Genomic DNA, 23,436 nt, shown 5'->3' with positions numbered 1-23,436 from the left:
TTGTTTTCTGAATTACAGTTTACTATTCTGATGAATAACTGACACCAACTGACTCTGCACATGTTATGCCCATAACAAATAAACTAAATAATAAAATTGCAGCTCTACAGTATAAACTACTGTAGCAATCACTCATTCCCTGCGTAGGAGAAAATATTCACAAAAGGGAAATCAATATATGTATATATGGGGTGTTAAGGTATTTAATACATGCAGGTTAATAAATTCCTATTCCTTATCATCTGTTCAACAGCCACTATGCTACTGTACAAACACTATTGTTATAAAACTACTATGATTACCCATCAACCATATTAATTGTAACAGCTAATGTGTTTGGGATAAGAGATTCAGATCCATGACTAATAACAGTGCTGGAATGTGTTGTTCTATTAGAAATGCATCCTATACTGACCTAGTAGTTTCTTGGTGTCTAACGTCTGCCTGTTTAGTGGGTTGGTGCCGTACAACAATGAATGATACTCTGAATGAACCAGCTGGATTTCTTCTAGACTGGCTTTTCGACCCTTGATTCGCTGATAGAAAAGCAAAGAGAAAAAAAGTAAGGAAAACAAACTTTCACAATCATGTAACACTTAACATCTAATCAAATAAACTACAAAATGATCACAAAAGTCTACCTAAAGCCATAATAGTAGTACAGTATTTGATGTTACATTTCGAAATGTCACATCTTTCAATTTTTTCATTTTTTCGCGTATATGGAAAACTACAAAGTGGTATGTAATTCAATATGTTAACGTAACGTTATTCAGCAGGCTTCATTTGACTTTAAGAAGCCAAATGAGTTAATTCTATATAGTGATGCAAAACTTTTGGCCATAGCTGTATATTACAGTGTCAGTGACAGACAAACACCATTTAGACAGATGCTTTAGATACCAGTGCTAGTCAAGGACAGATTTAATGTTTTAAAGATACTATATTGATTACAATGAGGTGTAAATATGGATCTGAAGCAACATGAACTCTATAGCTATCATCTGTTATTTATTTGTTAACAATTATATTTAGCAAATGTCTGTGTGTAAAATAAAATATATTTCATTTAGGTTACATATTTTATTTTAATAACAACATTCACATTTTATTTGTAACATAAGTGCTATTCAAATTCTTTTATTTTTAAAGGATTTGATGACATCACATTTAATGTTACAATAATTCATACATGTTAAGGGTGAGCAAGCCAACCCTTTTTTTTTTATAAGTTTGGACAGCACAGCTTAAATTTTAGAACAGCACCTCGGCCATGGTCTTGCTGAGAAAAATCGCCAAAGAAACAAGATTGCATTCTGGTAGGCTTCAGTCTTAATATAGTGTACATTGGTTTAGGCCATACTCAAGCTAAGACCAGGCCTGACATGGGTGTCATTAAACACACTTGCATATTAAAACACAAGCAAACCTGACAAGCTACAACTAAAATACCTTAGCTGGATATTATGAAGACTCTGTGCTCTTCTTTCTGTTTTCTTCACGTGAGTGCTATATCATCTCTAACAGGCTTACAACACGTATGTCAATGGTTTCATACTCCAGTCCTCAGGGACCGCAAACTTTCCAGGTTTTAGTTTCACTGGAGACTAAATATTTATTTTAATATCTACATTGCTTTCCAGTGCATATAACACATCACTCACAGCTGCTGAAACTTAAGTCATTTGAAAGAATTATGAGTATTTGAAGTTAGATGACGTTTGAAGTTAGTTTAAATACATCTGCTGTAAACACTGCAATATGATTAATTATTGCTGATACAGTTGTTTTTACAATTGTGTACAATGCAGTAGTACAGCATACATATAGGGTGTTTCTTCTGCTAATTCTACTGCTCTTATATAATGAACACTGAAATATTTGGCCCGTAGAGACCTGAGGTACTTTCAAAGTTACTGGGATGCTGTGACGGGGTATAGCTCTCCCCTATGTGTATACATATTACTTTGTATTGGTGTGTTATTATTATTTAAAAATTATTGTTTAAGTGTGTAAAAACACAATATTTCTTAATTTTTGTTTGACAGCATGAATGCGGTTAAAATTCCCCATCCATGCTAAACGCGTGCAGGATGTGACCGTCTCCAGATTGATTCATTTATTGCTAATTTGGAGACGGTCACGTATATAAAAACCTGAGGCTTTTGCTGATCGAGGTTGGTGTGTTCAGAGGAGGAACGAGAGTATTGCTTTTCATGATGGATATAAACCAGTGCGATGCTTTTGTGTTCCGTGTCTGGTTGTCTGTCTGTTTTGGACATTGTGATGTTTTGTTTTACAAAGTGTTTTGCTTATCTAAAACTGTTATGTTGTTATTAAACTTCCATACCGCAGTACTGGCCACAGCCATCTTGCCACATATGCTTTTAACTGAGTTTTTTTGGCATCTAGGAGACCCCTTAAGTTAACATATTACCATAGCAGCGGTTCCTATGTCGATTGAGGCCTCACTTATGTTCATGTTATATAAGTACAATTTACAGAATATTTAATAAGCTGTTTGGGATAATATCACATATTAATAAGTATTATGGACATAATTAAGTATATATTATATATATATAATTAATATATATATATATAATATATATATATATCTATATATATATATATATATATATATACACACACACACACACACACACACACACACACACACACCACACACACACACACACACACATACACACACACACACACACACACACTACATTTCAAAATGCTCATTTACAGATCTTAGCAATCCCATGGTTCTAACTGGAATCTTTTATTAGGTTGTACAAAAATGTACTAATAAGCCTCTAAGGTCAATTTAAGCTAAGATTTCTGCCTGATTATCTGCTATAGCTATAAAAACAACAACCTGCTGTCTTTCAGCACCATTTTGAAAGAAAAAATGTTATATAACAAACAATCATCTAAGAACCTTTTTTTTTTTTTTTTTTTTTTTTTAAATAACACAAAACAATACATGTATGCATGAGTTAATATGTCACGTTTAGGGTGTCTTATTGTTATAAGTGATATAATCTTGTGCATGGGATGACATTTATATACAACATAAGATGAATTGAAATTTTGATAAAACTACAGTGATTTATGTAGTTAAAATCAAACTTTAAATCCGGAGTTTGAACAGAATCCAACCTTCATGATATGTAAAGGTCAATCATTGTTCATGACTCATGAACATGTTTTCTATTTGTAAAATGTACCTCACAGTGGTTGAGTAAACCTGTGTCCTGTAGTCTTGACCAGATGCTCTGTATCCTTCCACCATGCTCAAGGTGGTCAGAGAAGCTGCCGCAGATGCACTGATGTTTCAGCATGACAGTATCATACACTACACCTGCAAATGCAAGAGAGCACTAGATGTGAGAGCAGAACGAATAACTTCTACTACATCCATCTTAAAGATTTGACAGGTATCATTTTAGTTTCCAAATAGTTAGTGAGGGGTTCTGGTTTTGAGGAAAGAACTAGAAAGCAAGCGACTGACACAATGAGAATTTAAACAACGACACTTCCAGAATATTAACAAGTCATGCAAATAAAGTTGCATGTTATTTTTGTGATAACTGTGACAAGGAAAACCTTTCTTTACATGTTTTCTTCAATATTGATTTTTAGATTGTCATGTTGCAAAACAGTTCCAGCTGAAATGTCAGCCACAGTTATTATTTCTCCTTTGGATTTCAAACAGATTTTTTTGCTGTAATGTTCCAGATTGCCAAACAACAAACAGTTAGATGCATCTACACTTGAATAACCAGACATCAAGATGAAAGAAAGACAGACAGATTTTTGCCCCCTTGTGACAGAACCACAGTTATGTTTGCAACATGCCAAAACTGGATGTTCAGGGCCAAAAAAAACTATAAATCTCCAACTTTTCATTCTGTGTGGCTTAAATAAACAGTAGTAACATTTGTAAGATAAAGAAAAGCCTGAAAATATAAATGTAAGCAGCTCAATTCATGCCACCTAAAGAGGAATTAACAATTATCCACGTGAACGCGACAGCGCCTGTTTGTCTGTGACTTCCCTAAATTTCTTACATAATGCATGATTATTCAGGCTGGATTATCAACAGCTGATAGACATGGCTATTGCCAGCTGAACTTGAAAATGTAAATAACAATGATGTTATTCGTACTGTTTTGCTATCTGTGGTATTCAGGGCATTTAAATCAGTTGATCCTACTTGAATATGGCAATTATCCTGGCTGTTAAAAAGACTCCTGTGGGATTCCTACCAGTAGTGAATGAGTGAATGACAGGCTGGTCTGGTAACTGGTGCTGTAAGGCCGAGGCAGCAGGAGACGACAGGGCTCTGGACACAGGCTGATGTTTTTCTAACCCCGTTATGCCAGCCACAGTTGTCTGAGCCTGGTACAGTCGAAGCTGGTGGACACGCTGATGCTCCTGGAGTTGCTGTTGCCATGGAAACAGCACAGTAGGAAGAAATGTGAGAGGTACCGGGCAAAAAAATTGGAGAAACATGCCAACAAATTAAGTTCATTAGGTCAAGTGAAAAAATCTGGGACCTACTCCATAAATCCATTCAACAGATGCTTTCACACTGTCACTCACAGGTTGATTACTTGACTACAGCTACTAGGTGTCAGTAACAAGCCTGTCAGTTCTCAAACAGTTACAGAAACTTTTAACATCAAAGTGACAGCTTTATGGTCATCAAGTGATTTGTTTTGATCCAGTACTTAAAAAAGATAATTATGTTTATTTTTGTAGGACCATCCTTTAAAATGAATATAGGTTTGAATCCAGCAAGATTTAACCTCTGCAATACCTATGCTCAAATTGTTTATTTAAGCATTTATTTTTCTGTGCACTATTTCACCTTCGCACAAGATACCTTTTTCAATGAAGTTAGTTTTACCACTAAAACAACCAAAACATTTTTGAACAAACTGGTCAATGTGTGTTGGAGCAGCATTCAATTTAAAGGTAATGAAATGCCTTTATTAGACCAGAAGGAAATGAAGGAAGCATATTAGATTTTTTTTAAGATGACTGTATTATACTGTACACGGATTACATTATTCTATATTCTAAGATTGTAGTTTCATTGTAATCAGTACTATTAACAAAACGGCAGTCTGTAGATTATATGCCTTCTATATAATAATGCAACAACATTAATGAGTGAGACTTCTAATGCAGGCTAATATCAATTACAGTGAATGTTTGTTTGTTTGTTTTTTTCTCACAATACATTCATATAAATTTAAATTGTAATGCTCTTTCATTCCCAACTGTCTGCTCTGTGTATCTGTGGAGCAGGAAAAACCTGACCTGTTCCTGTAAAAAGTAGAAAGAAATGGTTAAGCAGGTTTTTTCTGTATAGATGATCAAATGAATGTTACCCAGGGTATCCTGATTTTTAATCACTTGAAATTTAAATCAGGAACCAGGTAGCTTAAGAATTTTATCCAGAGGCCATTAGGCTTGTGAAATGTAGCATTGCCCTGGCCAGGGATAAAGACTTTCTCAAGATGAAAGATTTTCCACAAATTCCTTGGAGTGCAGCTGGATTCCTCAAGCCCTCCTCTTGGCTAGAATTTCTGTTAAGCGCACAAAATTTAATTAACCATTTTGTTTTAGTGGACCTGGCTGACACTGAAGCAAGCTCTCTCTCTCTCTCTCTCTCTCTCTCTCTCTCTCCACATGCCTATAGAGCAATCCTCAAAATATATAATCAGAGAGAAATATCTCCACCTTTCCCAGCAAATGAGCAAAGTTGAGTAGAGCTCCACTGAAGATTATACTCTCAAGGGCTTCTCCAAGAACTCTGCTATTCACATTAAGGGCGCAGTATGCAGATACAGAGTTTGGACTGAAAATACATGCTAGTTCATGCCACATCAAAATATAACAGCACTGATTTATGAACATAAGCCTACTGTTAATTCTTGCCTTGCCCCTTAGCTGGGACAGTTCTATCTGTCCATCTATACATAATCTGTATAATCCTCTTTTTTTGTTGTTTAAAGGTACATTAATGTTAGCCATACTAACATAAGGCTATCAGTGGCAACAGTAACTGAATTGTAAGCATTTTTGAAAAGTGAAACAGATATTTAACTTTTTGATCCTGAAGCAAGCCATCTAATAATGAATGGCCCACACAGTAACCTGATTTATGTGTAATTGCTGATGGATCCCCATGTTAAAAGCACTGTAAATCCATTGCAGGTGATCTTTAAAAAAAAAAAAAAATCTCTATTACTGTTTATTTTGTAGTTTGAGTTTAAAATTCTGGAATCACACAAGTAAACTCTCCTCAGTTTTCTTTCAAGAACGCACGCAACCACTTAATCACTTGCCACACTGGATATACATGAACATTATTCTTTCTCGACATGATCAAAACAAGTTTAAAAAGAAATTGAAATCTGAATATGAATATCATTTCAGCTCATCAATAACTACAATGTGCATAATCACCAAATTTGTTCTGTGGAATTGATTTAAAGCTCCTTTGAAAAAGGATATGGAACTCAACCCATATTTTTTAACCAAACCAATCCACTGATTAGGCAGCAGATAGAATTTCTGATTAAACTGCTTACAACTGTTGTTAAGATGACTGCGGGATAGAAGATCAGTCATGGCAGATTCCTTACAATAGATATTCAGGGAATTACATCATAGAGGGCTACGGAACTGATATGAGTTATAAGAATTATAGAAAAAAAAAACATACATAAATATACAAGCCATATTCAGAATTGGTGTGCACTTAATGGTTTATTATATTGGGAAAGCACATATAAGTGAGCACTAGCACTTAAGTGTTTCTGAGATTGTATATACATAAAAATACAAAAAAAAAATAATTAATAATAATAATACATACTAAATTTATAATAAAATATCTGGTTTTAAACTAAACTAATAATAAATTAACTATAATAATATGGGACTATAATAATAATAATAATAATAAATAATAATAATAATAATAATACATGTTTATCTGCCTAATATCCATTTAAACTTATTTTACATCTGCAGGTTTATATAAATCTAGTCCTTAATGAAGGTGGATAACGAGGGACCTTCTAAATAATCCATTGGATTTTCAAATTTTTGGTGCTGTGACCCTGTGCAGGTCAGGATAAATAATGAAAAGTATTTCTTAAAGAACAAAGCTTGATTTGCATGTATCTGCAGCAATTATTGTGATAGACAGGCATCAATACTTTGCCACCACCATCACGGATTTGAAGAGCTCCCTAGTTTTTGGTTTGCTACAGTGTGGGCTTTTGAAGCATACTCTGATAACAGAAACCCATTCATGGTGTATGGAACCATGATTGGTCACACTAGGTTAACAGGGATAATTTGTCAAGCATCAGTGCTGAGTACTGATTAAGAGAGCAAAAAAAAAAAAAGTTTGGAGATCACATTGTTAACCAAAATCAGTAAGATCCTAAATGTGAAATACCAACAGTCCTGGCAGACATCTTTCCAAAGGTCACAAAGTTAACATGATTTGCATATAATAATTACTTAACTGGTGAAGCATTCTGACTTAACTGTACCTGATTTGAAAACCGCACAGACAAGACTCATTTATATAATATTTTATTGTGTTATATATTATATTCTGTTAATATGTTTCTTGTGGCTTCAATAATGAAAGGTACTAAAATCCTGGCTTTACTTTTTGTCCGACGTCAATAAAGCCTTGCGGAATTGTGTTATTGTCCATAGTCTACCCATACCATGAATTAGGTTAAGTTCTTGCTATCATAATAATCACCTTTCCCAGACTTCCCTAGTTGTCCCTTGATTTGCTTGGGTCTCTTGTTTTGCAGCTTTCCTGACTGCCCCATCATGTGTTGATTTCTCTTTACTGAAGCTGCACAGATGATTCCCAGTGCATCTCAACTCTTCTTTCCCTAATGTGGGGGGCCCTGTGTAAGCTCAAGTAGCAGTACAGCTGCCCCTCGTGTGCTGTTGAGCTTATCCTCCTAGGAAAGTGAATAGGGACATTTCTCAGGACACTGTCCGATAAATGGACCCACTGTCCTGGCATGCTGGAAAATAAACTGTGTGAACCTGGCTGTTTCCACTTCTAATAACAATGGCAACTGTCTGGTGTTTCTTAGTGATAGAAAAATCTACAACTCTAGTGACAAGCATAGTGTTTTCCACTGGGGTCACTTCAGACATGTCTTTATGATCTGAATAGAAATAACTTGATATGGTATCAAGATAGACATTAATTAACCATACTTTACCACATCTGCTAAGATTTTACTATTGAATTACAAAAAACTTTTATAAGGCATATTATTTGTATAATAATAGCTGTACTTATACAGTAACTGAGTAAGATGCTGTGCACCACAACATAAAAATGAAATACTCAGTGCTAACCATACATCAATTATCTTTCATCTGAGAGTAAGATTATTAAAAACTGTAATGCTGGAAAGAATATGTAAGATTAGTAGTTTATCGGGTTGGGTGACATAATATAGTAAATGAATCATAGCACTACAGAAAAGGGCCTCTGTTGAAACATTCATTCTTGGATATTAAAAGAAAAAAAAAAAAAAATACTGCACATGCAGCTGCAGTGAAATAACTCAGAGTTATTGGAATTCATTAAGAATGGCAACAGCAAATATTTTGTGAGCACTTGACAGCTGCAGGCTTTTTTAATGGCCTGATGAGTAATTATGTCGTTCGGGAAAACTGGGCTTGCTTATTTCCCATTCTCTCTATAAGGGTAAACTTGACTGGATAAGAGCTTGTGACACAGAACGAATGAATCTACAATCTCCCTCCCAACCTGTGAGGGCACTGTGTAAAGGGAACAGTGTGCCCCGGACTGGATGGTTTGACAGTTCATTCCAGGGTCAGTTGGAAGTTGGTCATCCAGAAATGGGGCAGAGTCCCAATTCCAGAAGTCATCGCCTTAAAGCAGTAGGCGATGTGTCAGTCATGGATTGGAAGGGGGCGTGACTGAGGATATTTTAGGGGATGTGGCCGAGCAATCTGCTCCATTGTTTTGGTTACAGATGGACTTGTAAAAGCAGTACATTGTAAGAAAAAACGTGAGTGCTGTATTTTGTTTGTGTTTATAACTGTTTATTTGTATTTATTAGATGGCTAAACACATGGGAGCTGTCACTGTCAAGCCAGCATTAAAACCTGGATTACAACTACTGCACCAAGTCACTAATCACTGTGAATTCACCACCAGCACGGGAGCACCACGAAAGAACGCAGAGCAATGCCTGGACATTGCCTTTGTTTATTATTGTTTCAGGACTGAAACCCAGTATTATTCTGCTGTGCAAACTATACATTACTTTGTAGTTGCCAGCATTATTATTGAACGGTGCAAAACCATGAAAAATAAAAATAAAAGAACTGTTTGCACCGTGAACTCTGTCTGTGTGTTATTGTTGGAGCGCTGCATTACCTCTACAGCTGCACACTACAAACCACTTTGCCACACAGCCCCATGTTACCAAAACACAACAAGAACTAAACATTAAAATTACTGTATAAACTGACTTTTTATGAAATGGGTAACCAGAGGCACACACAAAACATTTAAAATGCATACTGTGCATTATTATTATTATTATTTAAAAATTAATTCTGAACAGATCCACAATAAATAAATCCTCCAACGCCTTATAAAAAAAAAAAAAAAAAGTGACGGAAAATGTAAAATCTTAAAAAATGAACCAATCTAAAAGGAAACAACTATGACTAACCTCTGCCCTTTTAAACATGAATGAACTCCCCAAGGCCTTGCTCTAATGTGTACTGATTTCTGACCACTGTGACCTTCGTTAGGACCACTGGCCAGTGCAGTGGCCAAAGCACAACCAAAGAGTGTTTATAGTAATTCTTTACAGCTGTCAAGCACCGGAAGTCTTCAAGGGGAAAAAAGGAGTCCTTCACTCCAGCAGTGACAGAAGGGTTGGGTATCTCACGGGTATTTCCATCCGAGGCCCAAGGTCAGGAAGGCACATAAAGATTAGTGATTAGAGGTATATGATACCAGCTCAATGTTTCTTACTTCTCCAAGAAGTGAGGGCTTTTATGATTGCACTGGAAAAAGCCTGGCTCCAGGCTATTTGTTTAAGATATTATTGAGTTAAGCATAACCTATTTAGCTTCAGCATTCCAGAAAAAATTTTTGATGTCTGCTTTCCTTTGCAGGAAAAGTAAACATTATTAAGGAAAAGCATAGCTGATTCCAAGAGATAAATGCTATAATTCAATTTGTTTTAATGTAAATGTTATATTCTGTCTCTCAAAAAAAAGTCCTTTGTTCTTTTTTTTTTTTTTTTTTTTTTAAATCCGACTTACCATTTTATTTACTGGTTTATATGTTACAGTATTATAAAGGCTGATTTGTTTCCTGTGGGAATTGTATTATTTTTGTGTTTTGCTGATCTAATCAAGGTATGGTTTCCAGTAAATTGTATCTAGATCTATAATAGATATGTAGTAATATATATATATATATATATATATATATATATATATATATATATATATATATATATATATATATATATATATATACAACAAAGAAACTAAAACTTAAAGAAATCCAAGCTAATTTATATGTACTTGAGTGAATTGGTAAATATAATATAAGGGTAATACTTTAAGTTTTCTGGGTCCCCGAGTGGCTCACCTGGTAGAAACACAGTCGTGTCTTGTGCAGGGTAAGTCATACAGTGCGGGTTCATATCCTGGCTGTGCAAAGAATGCCAGTCTTCACTGGGGACTCTGAAGGGCATTCAAGTGGGTTAGGGAGGTAAAACCAGCAGGGACTGCTCTGACTGCTCTCTACAGCAAATCCTGCTGGCCAGGTGACAATTGTGCTCAGGGCGCACCCTTTGAGGGGCTGGTCTTTGTCCTCCAGAGGTCAGTAGCTTGTTCGACCTCTTGAGTTTCTGGGTGAAAAAGGAAGCTGGCTTGGTCATGGGATTGGAGGATGCCCACTGAATCTTCAGGTCTCCTGAGCCATGTGGGAAATTGCTATGGTGAGTAGAAAAGTGATTGGGCATTCCAAATTGGGAGAAAATCAGGGGAAAAATTTAAATTGGACACACTAAATAAAATTAAGTTTTTTAAAAAATACTGTGTCTTTCAGTTACTTTTGGTTCATTTTTAATATAGAACTCTTTACATTGATTTATTTTTCCAAATGCAAAGATATACCTTTTCACTCCTGTTGAAAAGGCCAAAAATAGAGAGGACAATGCATTTTTTTTAAATAAAAAACTTATTTTATGGATGTTCCTCTTTAGGTTGCCCATTTTAAAAGGGTTCATCTTAACAGGTTTAAGAATGCTTGTTGAGTCTATGATGTGACAGCCTTAACCTTTTGCCCTTTAGACACTACTGAAAAAAGGGCTGACCCTTTTAAAAAATGGATCACATTTAGAAAACATCAAAGCACCATCAAATTTCAATGCAGTTGCATTACAGTGTTCCCCCTTAATAACGCAGTAGTCGGGAGCCATCGTTAAGAGACTGTGCTATTTGTGTTCCGCATTATAACAAGACTACTAGGTTTAGTGTAATGGCATTATTGGGCATGACCAGTTAATATGTATTACTCCTGGACACTAACAGGAATGAAGCATGTCCCAGAAATAAGTGAAAAGGATATTAAGAGATGCTCAGCCACATTTGCCTTTCTTGCTGGGAAGGCCAAGTATGCTAGTTGTTCTTCTCAAAGGGGTGCTTCCTTCATTAGGCCACTGGGGTAGCTCAGTATCACCTATCAACCAGACCAATCAAAGCTTGAGATAAAACAGCTCCTTGCTGCTTTATGCCCTTTGAACACTCCAGGGCACTCCTCCTCTTGGCCTCTTATCTAATTAAACTTGAAAAGAAATATTAATCCTTGAAGGACTCAGATAACAATATGGATGACACTGACCAGTGAGACTGACTACTATATAAACTGTTTTCTTTTTTTTTATCTGCGTTTGCATATTTGTTTCATCTCTGTACTGATAGGTCACTACTGGAATTCCTTTCAATTCACAGGAGAGCGTGTGTGTATGTTGTTTGTTTAATGGACTTACTGGATAAACTGAATTATGCATTTGAATCACCCTGAAAGGGTTTGTATTTTTACAACCCTTGCCACCCTCCCCCGGTTCTACTATCAATACAAATACAACTATTCTTATGTTGTTAAAAAATAAAATATATTTGTCTTTTAGTGGCAATAAAAAAACTAAAATTTCATTCTTATCTCAGACGTCGTGACAATCATTTGCAGCACAATCAGTTATGAATTTTACACTTTTCAAATGTTCATAACAAACACTAATTACATAGGAAACAGCATGGATCTGGGCTTCTGTAAATACACACCTGTCCACCTGCACTAGTTCTTTGAATATATCACTGAACAGTATTCTTTTTGATAACAAGGTCCTTTAGGCCAAATTGAAAGTTGTATATTTGGAAGACAATAGACTATAGACTTGCAGTTTATGAAAATAACATTAACTACAGCTCTATGAACTGGGCAAATGTTAAGAAATAAATGCCTCCAGGAAAAACAAACTGCCAGTGCAGTTTTCTAGTTAGAGGTGGTCCGTTTTTACACTTAGCAAAAATTGTTCCTTTACCTCCATGCCAAAAACCACTAAGCGGCACTGTCTCGCACCAATAGGACAGTATTAATGCGCAGAAAGAAATGTTACATTACTTTTCTTCTTTGAATTCTTTCACTCTCTGTTTTTTTTCTACAAAAACACTAACAGACGTTGGAAAAGGATAACAAACCTAAACCACAGTCATTCTTAATGGCTTCTTCCATTTAGTCTCCCAATCTCCCAACACATAAGAGCTAGTTTGAAATTGTATGCTGTCTTTGATTGTGTTTACCAGCCGTCTGTATGTCATGGCTTTTTTCCCCAAGGCTTGTTTTCAAAGTGTTTATTACAGTCTATTATGTTACAAAAGGAGAAGAATAGTGTGAGTGTGCTTAAGATAACTTTAATTGTATTATTTAGTGGATTTGGAAAATCTATGAGTTGTTTTTATAGACTGGAGTCAATACTCTGAAAACATGTCCTTAAGTTAGTGAGTAGAGGCCAAAGGCTATGTTTTGTATATTAAAATAGGGAATAATTCTTACATTTTTTCCCCAAAATGATTTAGCTCTTGCGTATTTTTTTTCTAATTCAATAAAGAACGTACTAGAACATTGGACCTATCAAATAAACACCTGTTTAAGCCATGTGACTTTGCATTACAGAAAAACCTTCTAATCCAGCCCTTCTCCATAGCGGCATTCTATGTTATTCGCCATGGTTTTTGGGTGCTGACCAAATCCCTATTAAAATGAATGGTGTGATACCCTCTACAACTCGAACTTCTATTCTATTCTGGAATCCGGCATGATTTTGAAGTCTCTCCTGTCTAAAATCAATGTACATATGATCATGTGATTTTTCTTTTCTAAATTTAAGACGTGATATGCACATATGTTAAGGCGACCACGGTAAGACTTAACACGAATTGTGCAAGTTGTCACATATATCCATATGCAATATAGATATTTCTAGAATATGCCTTATAGGTAACCAGTATATTATATATATATTAATATATATATTATATATAATTGCCGGTGTGTTGTTTGTCCATCGTAACTTTCGTAGCTTTGCCATCCTGCCTTTTTTAGGTACAGTATTAGGTTTAGTTACAGTAACTCTATAATCCAGCACAATGTTTCAGTCCCAAGTACCACCAGATTGTACAGGTTTTACTGTACAAAACATTTCATGCCAACTCATGCACATTTTCTGACCTGGCATGGCACTCTTTGGATTTCATATTTTCACCTTCAGTAACTGTCTTCTTGTACCAGTGTTGCATTATATCCATTCTGTAATGTCTAAGTGAAGTCCTTTGACACAACAGCCAATGTTTTTCTCAGGACATAGGACATGGCAGACATTCTGGAAAATAAATTATAAAACTATTATGTGTAAAACAGTACGGTCCAAACCCATTACATATGGCTAATAGGCAATCAGCTCTAGCTTCCAAACAGCCTGTTATAAGCAATGAGCTGCTGTCAACAACAGTGATTCATACCACCTGCCCACAAAAATAATTCACTTTCACCCAGGAGTATCTGGTTCATTAATGCGCTGACAGTTTGCATTGTTGTCCATTGGACTCAATCTAGTACTGTGTACAAACATCTAATAAAAGTTTAGTTTGCATGTCTGTAATACAATACTCTGGGTTTTGCTATTACTGATAGTATTTTGTAAATTAGTATTTCTTTTGGAAATGCTTTTAACTTGCACCATTTTCATCAAGTTTTCATCTACATTACTATTACATTTTTCTCCAATGTACTGGCTTCAATATACTGGTGTCAATTCTTAATAATAATTTGATAACTGCTCATATCGTGTAGAAAGTGTATTTCTTGAACTGAATTCAGTTAAACAGCTTTTTATTTCAGTAACTATCAGCCTTTTCCCAAATTACATAAATGTGTCATGAAATCTTAATGAGCATAATACAGAAAATATTATTAACGTGATGCAGTCAACTATCTGGTTTATGCATTTATTTATTTTTGATACATATATTCACTTTGAACTCAAACACACACACACACACACACACACACACACAAAGACAAGTTAAACATGTCACTTAAGTCAAATAGTTGACTAAGATGGCATAAGAATCTATTGCATTCCGCTGTTGAGATGAAGCTCAGGAACAATACAGCTTTGTCTTGTTTACTGAACAGGGATCCACAGGATTCTACTGATACATTAAGAGCCCTAATTGTAAAGTGAATTGAGACATTTGCTGGTACAAACTGGTTCATCTGATAGGACATATAGATATAGTTCTATCTGGACCTACTGCAGTTCCTTATTTCATGCCTGAGTGGCCTTTCTGCCTCCTGGGTAAAATAGTGATTATCTACTATTACACTGGGACATTGAACACTAGCTCTTTAAACTAGGATTTCACTAGGATGTCTCAGTTGTAAGTAGTGACCATTTTGACAGAAGATGGCTCCTTGTTCCATGGCTGATTAGTCTTTCTGAATTGCCATTATAATTAAAATGGACTCCCTGAGCTGAACTATAATTGTTAGACAATGGCTTTTTTCTCTCTCTCACAGTGTCCTGTAATGGGATTAGCAAACAGCACAGTGGCACACTCCACACCCTTAGGCTTAGACTGGACCAGAGGTGAGACAGTCTTTTTCCTGTTGGCAATGGGACCTTGGGCATTGCAATGAGGGGTCTGACCTAGACAGCACTCCTTTGGATGAAGGCGTCCCATATCCTGTTGAGAAAAGCACTGGGGGCAGCATTCATTAGCCAGCCCTTTCAGATCTCAAACATTTAAGGGTAGCCAGTTACTTTACTTGGGACTTTCTTCCTTCATCTCCTGTTCTGTATGTTTGATAAAATCAACTTAATGTGATAGGAAGATAATATAGGTTTATAAATTGTGTTGCATCATCTAAACATTTCCTGTTCCACAGACTTTGTAAATCCGGCTAAGGATTAGCTGGCCTCCTATTTTACTCTTAATTAGATTTATTTCCCAGTGACAAAATGGGCTCAGCAACAGTTCCTGCTCTGGGCTAAACATTATGCTGATGTTCAGTGGTTTTATACTGCTCATTTTAGGCTTACGTCAAGATTGAGTCACACCTGGCCAGTAATCAAATCCACGACCTCCCAACTAAACGGCATCTAACCACTGGCCTTTTTGGTTGGTCTGCACTAAGATTAATGTTGCCTTAATAGAAGGTACACCCTTCTCTGTGCAAGATATTTAGCAGCTGCAGAACTGGATATTTTTACAAAAGTGCCTTGAACTATGCAGTTACATATTGTACGTGCTTTCTTGTTGTAGACAAAAACTACTGCTAAATACTATGTTTTAACCAACAAATACTTTTTTTTTACTTTAAATATAAGAACAGCCAACACCTAGCACTGTACTTCTATAGAATGGCAAAAACAACTCCTATACCTCACTCTAACTATATACATTTCTAAAATAAAATAAAGCATAATTTACCCACAGCCTATTTTAAGCAAAGTAACACACGTTGTACTCTCTCTGTACTGCATAACTAAGAAAGTATACATGCACACACATCTTCATAGGGTTTTTTTTTCTATGTAATGTAGCAATATTCTTTTGTATAAATATGAAAGTTCAGTTTTTTCTCTTTTTGTTGTGTATACATCCATGAGTCCAAGTTAACATATTAATACTGCTTCATGTTAATAGAAAAGTCAAAAAACCTAAATATGGCAGATGACAAAGAACACTTTCATAATACTTTAGACCCAACGTGTACATGTACATTTTCTTGCTCAAAATATTGGTTTAAATGTTATAAATCTATAAAATAAAATAAAATGAAATAGAGGCAATCTATTTTAATATAAGTGGCATACAAATGATGCATATACAGTATGGCTGGTATTTCATTTTGAATGCACAGCTGTTCTGCCCAGCAGGAGTTCTAGTGTTCATGTTTTATAAAAGATCAAAGAGTGAAAAGTAAGAACTCATTCTGCTGGGCTCCTCTAGCTGCCAAGTGGAACTATTTCCATGTATTTTCCCAGGTATCATGTTTGCATTTAAATGCATGGTACATGCCAAAGTATTTTAAAACTGCCTAAAACCTGACAAGCAGACGCTCTTATGAACAAAAAAGTTACCTTTATTAAACCAAACAGTTTGTATAAATATATAAAGGTTATAGACGCATATAGATTCATATTTCTTTAGCAAATATTTTTTTAGGCTTCCATAATATGAAGTTTTAAATATAGAATTAAAGTAAGAAAAAGAGCAGAGAAAAAGACTTTCCTTGCTAGTGGCAAAGTTGATTTCATATATTTTAGTCTTGGTCTTTTAAAATCAGGTCAAAGGCTTCCAATAACTTAAGTGTTGTTTGAGTATTTATTCATGATATTTCTTTGAACTTGGTCCAATATTATTGCAAAACCTGCTATTTTTAACATTGTAAAGTTAGATTCCTAATAAACATGATATGACATGTTGACTTCTCTTATGTTATGTCCTTGGCTAAACCTCTGTTTACCACCCCCACCCAACAATTAATCACAATTGCCAACCATTTCTGATGCGCACATCACATGCTTATTATATGAACTATTCAGGCATTTTGGGTGTCCAGTAAAACCTGTCTAAGCTGGTTTTTTAACTGGTATTAAAAAAAAAAATGTCCTGCCAGACCCATTCTGAATTGTGCAGTACAGCAGCAAATAAAGGTCTACAAGCACCAAAACCAAGCTATCAAAACTTTAACTTGTCACAAAAGCTGAACATTTACCCAAACCAACATGAAAACAGTGAAGTGAAAAAGCTAAATCGCAAGGCAGCCCGTTTCAGACACTGAGAAACACAGATAAAACTTGAATGCCGGCAGACAACGCCTGAATCTTGCTTGCAGGTACAGTACAAACACGTTTTTCTATGGGAATGCTAGTAACAGTAAAGATTTTGTTAAGGCATTATTGTGTTTATTATACTGTGCTTTAAAAGGTTTCAAATAGTTTTGTCATTTTACCTAAGAAATAATTTACCTTAGAAATAAATAGCATATTTAGCAAATGGTACACTGTTTAAATTAGGTTAAGTGCATCCTTTGGATACACAAAATAAATGTTATGCACTGTCCATTTTTCTCACAGAAAAAAAAAAAATGCACAGGCCCAGAGCAACAAGCCCAAGGCTGGCACGTGAGAGGTGTAATTAAATTAAATGGCAGGAAACATCTTTTCCGTATGCCCGGCCACACACAAGCTGTAACACTAAATCCTTTCTTTTGCACAGGTTCAGGGAAACATATAACAAATTTGGAAATATTCTGTGGTCTGTGTTCTTAGGAAAGTGGGAAAGGCAGAGAGAAAATAGTGTGTTTCCACTCATTATCCTGGAAGACTGGTCTTTAAGACTCAGAATTGCTTACAAGCGAATTACATTTTAGTTGTAGTGATGCAGGTACTGCATCTTTTTTTTGTTTGCTTTTTAAAGCCTTGGTTCGTTTAAATAGCTCCCCTAGAAACTTGCAGTCCATGAGGTCCACACAAAACATGTTTCATACAGTTGCCTTCTAATTGGTGGATCGGTGTTACTAGGCAGCAAAGTTGTCAAGTCATTGTTTATTGGCTTTAATGTGGTCACTACTATGTACTTTAAACATAGTAAAGCTACTGCTTATCATATTATTATTATTATTATTATTATTATTATTATTATTATTATTATTATTATTATTATTATTATTATTAAACTAATCCATTTGAATTATGAAGGTATAATTCAAAACATTAGTTGGCCATTGCCATAACATAAGATTAAGGAGACAAGACAGTCAAACCCTGTGAGGAAAGTCATTGATCAACTTGTGTCCTAGTTTATTATTACATTCTGGCAGAGAAAAGCCTGGCATTTATTTATTCATTTTTACAATATGTGATTACCTTAAAAGCAAGTCGCTTCAAATGTCATTAAAAAAAAAGATCATCCCCTTAAACTTATTATGATGTTTACAGTCATTATATGGTGTTTATTACAAATATTCAAATACTTAATTTTTTTGTAAGTCTGTGTTACTTTGCTGTCACCTGTCTGTGTGTTACTGCGCTGTCACCTGTCTGTGTGTTACTGCGCTGCTACCTGTCTGTGTGTTACTGTGCTGCTACCTGTCTGTGTGTTACTGCGCTGCTACCTGTCTGTGTGTTACTGCGCTGCTACCTGTCTGTGTGTTACTGCGCTGCTACCTGTCTGTGTGTTACTGCGCTGTCACCTGTCTGTGTGTTACTGCGCTGTCACCTGTCTGTGTGTTCCACACTGCTACCTGTCTGTGTGTTACTGCGCTGCTACCTGTCTGTGTGTTACTGCGCTGTCACCTGTCTGTGTGTTCCTCACTGCTACCTGTCTGTGTGTTACTGCGCTGCTACCTGTCTGTGTGTTACTGCGCTGTCACCTGTCTGTGTGTTACTGCGCTGTCACCTGTCTGTGTGTTACTCGCTGCTACCTGTCTGTGTGTTACTGCGCTGTCACCTGTCTGTGTGTTACTGCGCTGTCACCTGTCTGTGTGTTACTGCGCTGTCACCTGTCTGTGTGTTACTGCGCTGTCACCTGTCTGTGTGTTACTGCGCTGTCACCTGTCTGTGTGTTCCTCGCTGCTACCTGTCTGTGTGTTACTGCGCTGCTACCTGTCTGTGTGTTACTGCGCTGCTACCTGTCTGTGTGTTACTGCGCTGCTACCTGTCTGTGTGTTACTGCGCTGCTACCTGTCTGTGTGTTACTGCGCTGCTACCTGTCTGTGTGTTACTGCGCTGTCACCTGTCTGTGTGTTACTGCGCTGTCACCTGTCTGTGTGTTCCACACTGCTACCTGTCTGTGTGTTACTGAGCTGCTACCTGTCTGTGTGTTACTGCGCTGTCACCTGTCTGTGTGTTACTGCGCTGCTACCTGTCTGTGTGTTACTGCGCTGTCACCTGTCTGTGTGTTACTGCGCTGTCACCTGTCTGTGTGTTACTGCGATGTCACCTGACTGTTTATTTATAGAAGTAAAAAGAGCGGCTCTAATGATCTGTCACTTTGGTTCAAGTCTCCTTTTGTTTTGCTGACAATATACCTACGTTACATATACAGTATCTTTGGAGGGCAACCAGAACTGAAGACCAGCTCGCAAACAGACTTCTGAAAAAATAAAACTATATTTGAATAATTTTAATACAAAACAAAGCAGAATGATTAATATAAAGCCAGCAAGATTTTCAGGAAATCTATAGTTTAGTACCTAGTACATCCATTGGTTAATCTATAAACCTATTACCAGCAAGTTTCCATTAACCTCCTCCCCACCCACCACCTCCTCACTCCCAGCCTCGTCCAGCAGGGTGTGGTGGATACAGTGCTCTCTGATTTATATTTTTGTTCACCGGGATGAACACATTGCATAGATTTATTATTTTAATGTTTGTTTGATGCCCCAAAGGATGAGACTGTACTCCAATTATTTTTGAGTTTACTTACTATTCTTCACCCATTGTTGAGTCAATGTTTTTGGATACCTATAAGATTTGTATTCTAATAAAGGTGGTTCATTCACATGAGATTGTCCTGACTGAAAAAAATAATAATTGTAAGGGGACAGAAGAAAAATTAAAAAAATAATGTAACATGGAGTCCTTAACTCTTTAAGGACTGCAGTTACCTGTCTATTGAAGTATATAGGTGTAATGCTGCAAGTAGACAAATACTTTTTGAATGACTGACAATGGTGGGCTGACAATATACATTGAACATCAGACAATAAATGGGCAGACACAGCAACTTAAACACAAGTAATAAATATAAGGATTCCATGCATAACTGCAAGCAAGTATATATATATATATATATATATATATATAATATATATATATATATATATATATATATATATATATATATATATATATGTATTTTTTTTTATTTTTTTTTATGTTTTTTTTTTTTTTTTTTTAAATAACCCACTTTGATCACATTATAAGATCAGTGTACCTTAGAAACAGCAGGCTTTCTAAATTTCCATCTGCCTGGTATTTCTATGATACTGTTACAATGTTAATGTTATATATCCAGACTCAAACATTTGGATGTATCACACCTACATAGTGTACACCACATATATATATATATATATATTATATATATATCTATTATATTATATTTATGATATATATATATATACACACACACACACACACACACACACACACACACACACACACACAGTCTGGAGCGCACCACTTGAACATATCTTAAACTGACCAGAATTGAACATAGGAAAGGGAATTAACTTTATTTAAAAAATAAAGATTTATAACAGAAGGCAAAAAGGGAACAAATACAAATAGCAATTAACAACATAAAACATGCAATTCCCCCCTTACTCACCCCACCAGGAGTGCAGATGAGGTTCAGAACAACAAAATGAAGGAAATAAGTGAACACGACTGACATTTGTTGTTTCGTTTTAAAGAATTCTATAGCTTTGATGACTGGACACATTGAATAGCTTTTCTGCTCACACGCCATTTAAACCGAGTTGTATACTGTAGGTCAATTCCATAACCCCAGTGACACAAGCCCTGCTTAAGATATTTTACAATGACTGTACCAAAACAAAACAAATAAAAAACACCTCTGATAAAATAATATACTATAGCTCCCTTATGTAGATCTGCTCGATTTTAAAGTAGATAACAATAAAAAAAAATTTAAAAAAAACCTGCGCTGTACTGGCTTTTGAAAACATCCTAGTTTACTTTAGAAAATGTTGGGAAAAGCGGATCCAGTTTCTTTAACAATGTTAAGCCATTGATAGAATGTAAACCCACTGTAAGGGAAAATAAAGGAAATGTTTCACTGAAAAGCTTCCTTAACCATTTCCCTGCTTGCTTTGTTATTTTCTCTGACAATCAATCAGTTCGCAGAGTGCCCTTTCAAACTCACAGAATAAAATACTAGTCTCTTCCTACATTCCTCAGCACATGAATCACTTGGACTTCCTGCTTCCACAAGGTATTTCCTGTTCAGCCTTACAGAGTAACTTCACTGCTGGATCCCAGCAGGGACTTGACAAAATATTGATTTAACCAGAAAAGACAGCAAGCTGAACTACACAGTGGTGTTTATGGAAGTAAGCATTGCTCCTCTGTTCATGTTGAATATGCCACTCGAAATGACACTGGTGTGCGCAGGTTTTGTCTTTACTTTGGCAACGGCACTTCTTCAGACATTGTTAATTTCAGACAATGTTAGTTTCATTTCCAATTGCTGTTTTTCTTTTTCTTTACATGAATTTACACCCCCCTCAGAAGTCTACAATATCTATTGAAAAATCTCAGACAAAAAAAAACAAAAAGTCTAAATGAACCATGTTCTGGTACAGGTTTGAGATTTTAAATCCTCACCAAAAAAGGCAACCATGCAGTTATTTTGTTTATTTGTTTGTTTGTTTTGTTTTCTGAGTGTTACAGTTGATTGTTACAATTAAGCATCTAACACAGACAACCACCCCTCACAAAAAAAAATAAAAATAAAAATGTACATGTAGAAGACAGCTTCACTTCACTTTACTTTACCTAGATGGGAAACTTTTCAATGCACCTGAAGAAGGACATCTTATTTCAGATTATGTTCTTTACAGTTTTACACAAATAGCTACTGAAGTCGTAGGCAGACTGTACCTCACTGAAACCACTATAATCCAGGGGATGATGTCGCCTTCATGAAAACATTATATACAAAACAATGAAAACATGTGTTACAGAAATTACTTCACAACCTCACAGACAAAATCTGACACTGGGCTTTTATCTTCCATCACCTTATTCGCACCCAAACAGAAATTAATGGTTCGGTACAGCACAGGTGATGCAAAGGGAAAGAGAAAAAAAATACGTAAGTCATTGATTCCAAAATAGGAAGGTGACGACTGAAGAATAAGCTGCAAGTCTTTTTTCTTCATCGTGAACAACAGTTCTCAGGACAGAGCATGCCATTTCTACTATCTTTGTGTGTGTGTGTGTGTGTGTGTGTGTGTGTGTTCAAATAAGAGCTTTAATGACCAACCTCCGAGCAAAATCTTTCCCCTTTACCTTTTGCATAAACACCATCTGCTCCGCGGCCTCACTTTGATTGCTTAGGCTTTCGTCATCACTGTCTCGGGGCTCTTCTTTCACTTTGATAACTCCCAGGTGTGCTCTGGGAACCTCTCCCTCGCAGCTGCTGCTGGTGCTGCAGTTCATGAAGCTGCCACAGGGGGGCTCCTTGTCCTCCTGCATTGGCTGATCTTTGTGGTTCTCTTCCTCAGTCTCCTCCAGGTGACTGCTTGGCTGTCTGAGTTGCTCAATGGATTTCGAAAGCATCTGAAAAATAGGAATGTCGATGGTTTTAAATTGAACACATTTGACCCTTTCACCCTTGTAAATGTACCAGTTTATTCTATCAGAAATATACACACTTTATACAGGCGACCATCTCCTGATTAGCAACAATTAATCAGTGAATCAACTCAGTAGATGGTCACCTCCTGCATGAGGTTTTTAAATAAATAAACAAAACAAAAATGCACAGCTTTTCGCCATCATTTCAAATAATAACTAATCATGTTGGATGGCTTTCGTCCATCCACACAAACACTTTGGGTCAATTGCAACAAAAGTTGCAGATCCTGTAGTTAGTACCTCAGGACTAAACTAAACTAGTGTGCTAGTTGTCACCAATTGCAACAAACCAAGAACTTCCAGATATTCCCCAGGTGTGGAATGAAAATGTTCCCAA

The 23,436-nt window shown here is 36.1% G+C and overlaps 1 protein-coding gene across 5 annotated transcripts in view; it reads right to left on the bottom strand.

Moving 5' to 3' along the window:
• Positions 1-23,436, bottom strand: part of LOC121315072 (histone deacetylase 9-like) — a 215,985-nt gene that overhangs the window by 48,229 nt on the left and 144,320 nt on the right. For 4 of the 5 annotated variants that reach the window (XM_041248968.1, XM_041248970.1, XM_041248967.1 and 1 more), the window contains one exon: positions 20,962-23,021. In XM_041248968.1, coding sequence (XP_041104902.1) covers positions 22,701-23,021 — 321 coding nt within the window. In that variant the 3' untranslated portion in view covers positions 20,962-22,700. Of the gene's footprint in view, positions 1-415; positions 537-3,236; positions 3,371-4,277; positions 4,456-20,961; positions 23,022-23,436 lie in introns of those variants that run through there. The other variant, XM_041248972.1, reaches the window with a different exon arrangement.

The sequence above is a fragment of the Polyodon spathula genome, chromosome 4 (genome assembly GCF_017654505.1).
Source record: "Polyodon spathula isolate WHYD16114869_AA chromosome 4, ASM1765450v1, whole genome shotgun sequence".
Classification (NCBI taxonomy): Eukaryota; Metazoa; Chordata; class Actinopteri; order Acipenseriformes; family Polyodontidae; genus Polyodon; species Polyodon spathula.
This window is presented reverse-complemented; position numbering and strand designations above follow the sequence as displayed.